At 39.6% G+C, this 4,080-nt stretch overlaps 1 protein-coding gene across 5 annotated transcripts in view; it reads right to left on the bottom strand.

Moving 5' to 3' along the window:
- Positions 1 to 429: 429 nt before the first annotated feature.
- The window catches only part of LOC111370455 (UDP-arabinose 4-epimerase 1-like), a 10,939-nt gene continuing 7,288 nt past the window's right edge, over positions 430 to 4,080 (bottom strand). For all 5 annotated transcript variants that reach the window (XM_022992165.1, XM_022992166.1, XM_022992168.1 and 2 more), the window contains exons 7-11: positions 2,343 to 2,484; positions 2,118 to 2,212; positions 1,297 to 1,426; positions 1,019 to 1,163; positions 430 to 933 (exon numbers count right to left, since the gene is read on the bottom strand). In XM_022992165.1, the coding sequence (XP_022847933.1) occupies positions 692 to 933; positions 1,019 to 1,163; positions 1,297 to 1,426; positions 2,118 to 2,212; positions 2,343 to 2,484 (754 nt within the window). In that variant the 3' untranslated portion in view covers positions 430 to 691. The remainder of the gene's footprint in view (positions 934 to 1,018; positions 1,164 to 1,296; positions 1,427 to 2,117; positions 2,213 to 2,342; positions 2,485 to 4,080) is intronic.

Below are 4,080 nucleotides of genomic sequence, written 5' to 3'. Positions count from 1 at the left end.
ATTCGCAAAATATCTTCATCTAACGAAAACATCTATTTAGACGTTAATGTCCAAGCAAGACGCATGTCATGTGTCTAGAAAGGTAAAATTACCGATAAAAAGAAAGCAACATTTAAAATAAGTAAAACATTCACCATTTAGTTTCTATAATAAACAATTTTTTTTAAAAATAATTTTACCCTTCTAGTCACATCACATACATGTCACATGAACATGTCTAAACAAGCATTTTCCATCATGTGAGGACATGGCTTGCAGAATATTAAAAGGTTTGGAACATTAATGCCCCAAATTAAAGGCTAAGGACATCATGTCAAACTTATGAGAGCTCGAGAGCATCGCTGTCAAACTTATTTAATATAGAGTGAGAAGATAGTAGGCTTGCCCTGTATCAGCATCTCCTGATTCAAACTTTCTTGGAAAAAATTAGAGGAAACAATAACAAATCAATAATACCTCATTAGCAACTAATATTGCCTACATATATGTGTCGAATACATATATTACTGGCTGCTTCCTACGAACTCAAAGAGCCATATGGTTAAACTTGAATATAGATAGTTTAAAGAATAAACATAAAATCCCCTGCCCTCAATCTCCTCCCCTAGGTGCTAATAGAACTGGGCAAAAATAGGCAGTAAAATGGGGTTCTATGTTAGTCGTCCACAATGAACGCTGACTGCATAAACATCTATGCTGACGACACCTGAGGAGTTCCGTACCCATTGAGATGTGCCTTCTGCCATCTCCACGCTATCTGCAAACTCTTCTGAAGATCAGTATGTTGTGCAGTCCAGTTCAATTCTTCCCTGATCTTGGTCGGATCACTGTATACTTCTGCATAGTCACCAGGCCTGCGTGGAAGGAAATCGACTTTAATGGGCACCCCGGTTGCCTTCTTACAAGCCTCCACAAACTCCTTCACAGAACGTCCTGATAATAAGGATAAGAACATAGCTTCAATGACAAAATCTGGAGCGGTTGTAAACAAACATTTGAAGAAAATAAGGTCTAATACCTCTTCCTGTACCAACGTTGTATATGCCAACATGCCTTGGTTTTGCCTTTTCCAAAGCCTTCACATGAGCATCAACAAGATCGGTGACATCAATATAATCACGTATGCATGTGCCATCTGGAGTCTTGTAATCAGTACCTCTAACCTGCAAGAGAACCAAAAGCTAGATATAATTGTCTCTAAAGCACGTATTATCAGTTCTCTTGCAATAAATTAAATTCTCTTTCTATTAGCAAAATTATAGCAGAGCAAAAGCTGTAGAGCAAAGAGAGGCAAACCTTAAGCCCGGATATGATACCACGTGCCGCATCAAAACAAGCACCAGATATTCGTCCATGCTCACGTAGTTCTGGACGGGGAGCTTCTCCTAGTCGTCCCTCCGAGTCAGAACCAATCACATTGAAGTATCTGAACATAAAATTGAATTAAAAAAGTAAAATATCAGAAGAAACTTTTTGCAATATAGTCTTAAAAACGTGTACTGTAGCCATCATGGCATACAAGAAATTGTTTAGGGAAAAAAAATTGTAAGATGGCAGTAACTATCAACAGTACTGTTGGAAAGGCGAGAACCCATAATAGGCAAAAGGAAAATAATGCTCAGAAAGGGTCAGAATTGGATGAGAGTTTAACGATGAACTGAGGAAAGGCTTTACTTCAGATATTAATAAGGTTTCACTTATTGTTAACTCTATTAGGAGTTCGTGTACAAATCTAATCATGTTATTCATCATGACTGGACGAAAATATCACTTCAATAACATAACTGCTATAGCGTAAAAGTGAGTACAAAGCTTAAAAGAAATGAGAGATGAACTAATATCAGGTTCTGTCAACCCTCAATGGCATAAAACACTATCTAAATTAGAGAGATTCAAGAAACTCTTATGACAATACAGGAAAAGTTTGCCATACATATTGTTCAATTAACTTACTAAAGATGAAAAGCAATATAAATGCAAGATATTGATCCCAATGGTAAAATAACTATCTATCAACAAGGTTTAATCTATAACAGACTTAATTTGGATCTAAAGTTGGCAGCTCAGACATTCTTTTAAGATGGAAAATGACTAACAAAAAATATCAAAGCTCACACCTTAAAATCATGACAGCCATGTCTGAATTTTTATGGAAGTCCAGAATTATATCCTCTGCCATTTTCTTGGCTTTTCCGTATGGATTTATTGGAAGCTGCACAATGCAAAATAAGGTGAGCTGTTTGGTAAGGAAACTCCCAACCTAAAAAATTGTCAAAGCGAGCAGTCTATATAATATACTGAAATCAAACATATAAGCTACTATTGCCTAGCAAAACCTTCACCTGTGGAGTTACTTCTGTGATTGGCATTTTTAAAGGCTCCCCATATGTTGCACATGTACTAGAATATATCAAAGTCTTCACTCCATGAGCTGCCATAGCTTCTAATACAACAAGAGTATTTGATGTAATATTGCGATAGTACCTGTGTTGAAAACACGATTAGAGTAAACCAAAGAAAAAAAAACAAAAACAAAAACAAAAATTAACAGGAACTGCAATTTTTATTACTCAGGATGGCTCAAACTAAATTAAAAATATGTTTGGGAAGTGTTTATAAATGTGTAAATTATACATAGATAGAAATAAGTGGTGGATAAGTGGGTACCTTTTAGGTCCCTCAAAATGTGGATATAAAGTGACTCGAGTGTTTATAAGCATGAGCCAAACAAATGTTAAAATTAGACTTAACTTATATAAATTTACATTTATCACTTTAGCAAAGTTTAATCACATCAGCCTCAAAATTTCAAATGAAACAAGACAAGAAACTGCAATGGATACCTGCCCACCTCCCACACACCCTGTTGACCTCAAAAAGTGCGCCAACAGATGCCGGTCCCACCCGCGCTTGCGTGGGCGAATGTCCAACACGTTAAGACACGTGGACGGTCTAAAACGAGCAGTTCAAAGGGACGTGGGAGTAGCCCAACGACGCGGGACGGTGACGTTCGGAATCCGGCGGGTTGTTCGTAATCCGATTGTACAATAATTACCAACCAGTGCTCGTAGATGTATATGTAAAAGTGTATAAATTCGATTTGCGTATTGCAAGCAAATGAGAGAGAGTTGAGTAAAATGTAGTCTTTAGTATTGATTCTTGCATTAGCCTTTTATATTATACAATGGGGGTGTTTATAGTGATACATATGGAATGGGAGCCCTTGGATGAAGTGGCACGTGGCCTCATCTCCTTAGTTCAAATGTCCGTTCTCAGGCATGGGACTTGACTTGCTAGCTTACGGCGCATTTATTACTTGTCCAGGGCCTTCATGCTAGTGACAAGACTTGACCTTTATGCTTATGACAAACGTTCCATCAATCATTCGAATAAGATCTGTGCAAGCGATCTCTTGGGAGAAGTGACCATGGAGGATGTTTCCTTGTGGTTCAGAGGCTCGCGCATCAGCTTCGGGGCTTCGCCCATTTGTCATGATACTTCCACTTGAGGGCCTCAGCTGCTCTCAGTAGGTTCTAGCAGCTGGGCTTTGGTTCGAAGGCCTCGGTCAATGGACCTCGGACAAGAGAAGCCTCGGCAGATGGACTTCGGCTCAGTGTTTCGGATGTAGCCCCACCTCGGCAGGAATGCCACGTGGATCGCCATGAGTGGGCCATTGTCCCAGGTAGGTTAGCCAGGTGTGACAACACGCAACAATAGTCCCCCAAGTCCAAGTATATTCATTTATGTAATGCATGAACTTTAATGGAGTAAAAATTGAAAGAATTTTTGAACCCCAAATAATAGTCCCCCAAGTCCAAGTATAGATATTTATATCATGGTTGGAGTTAGAGAAGTGTTGTTGTGGGTGAGCGATGAAGTAGGCGAGGTGTTGAGATTTTGAAGATGAAGCCGAAGTGGTTGAGGAACCGAACCTACGAGGCTGTGTGGTAGCCGAGGTGGTTGAGGAACCGAACCTGCGAGGCTTGTTGGAAGCCGAGGTGGATGAGGAATCGAACCTGCGAGGCTTGACGGCTGAATGTAGAGATGAAGCCGAGGTGGTTGAGGAACCGAACCTGCGAG

Source organism: Olea europaea, chromosome 21, assembly GCF_002742605.1.
Source record: "Olea europaea var. sylvestris chromosome 21, O_europaea_v1, whole genome shotgun sequence".
NCBI lineage: Eukaryota > Viridiplantae > Streptophyta > Magnoliopsida > Lamiales > Oleaceae > Olea > Olea europaea.
This window is presented reverse-complemented; position numbering and strand designations above follow the sequence as displayed.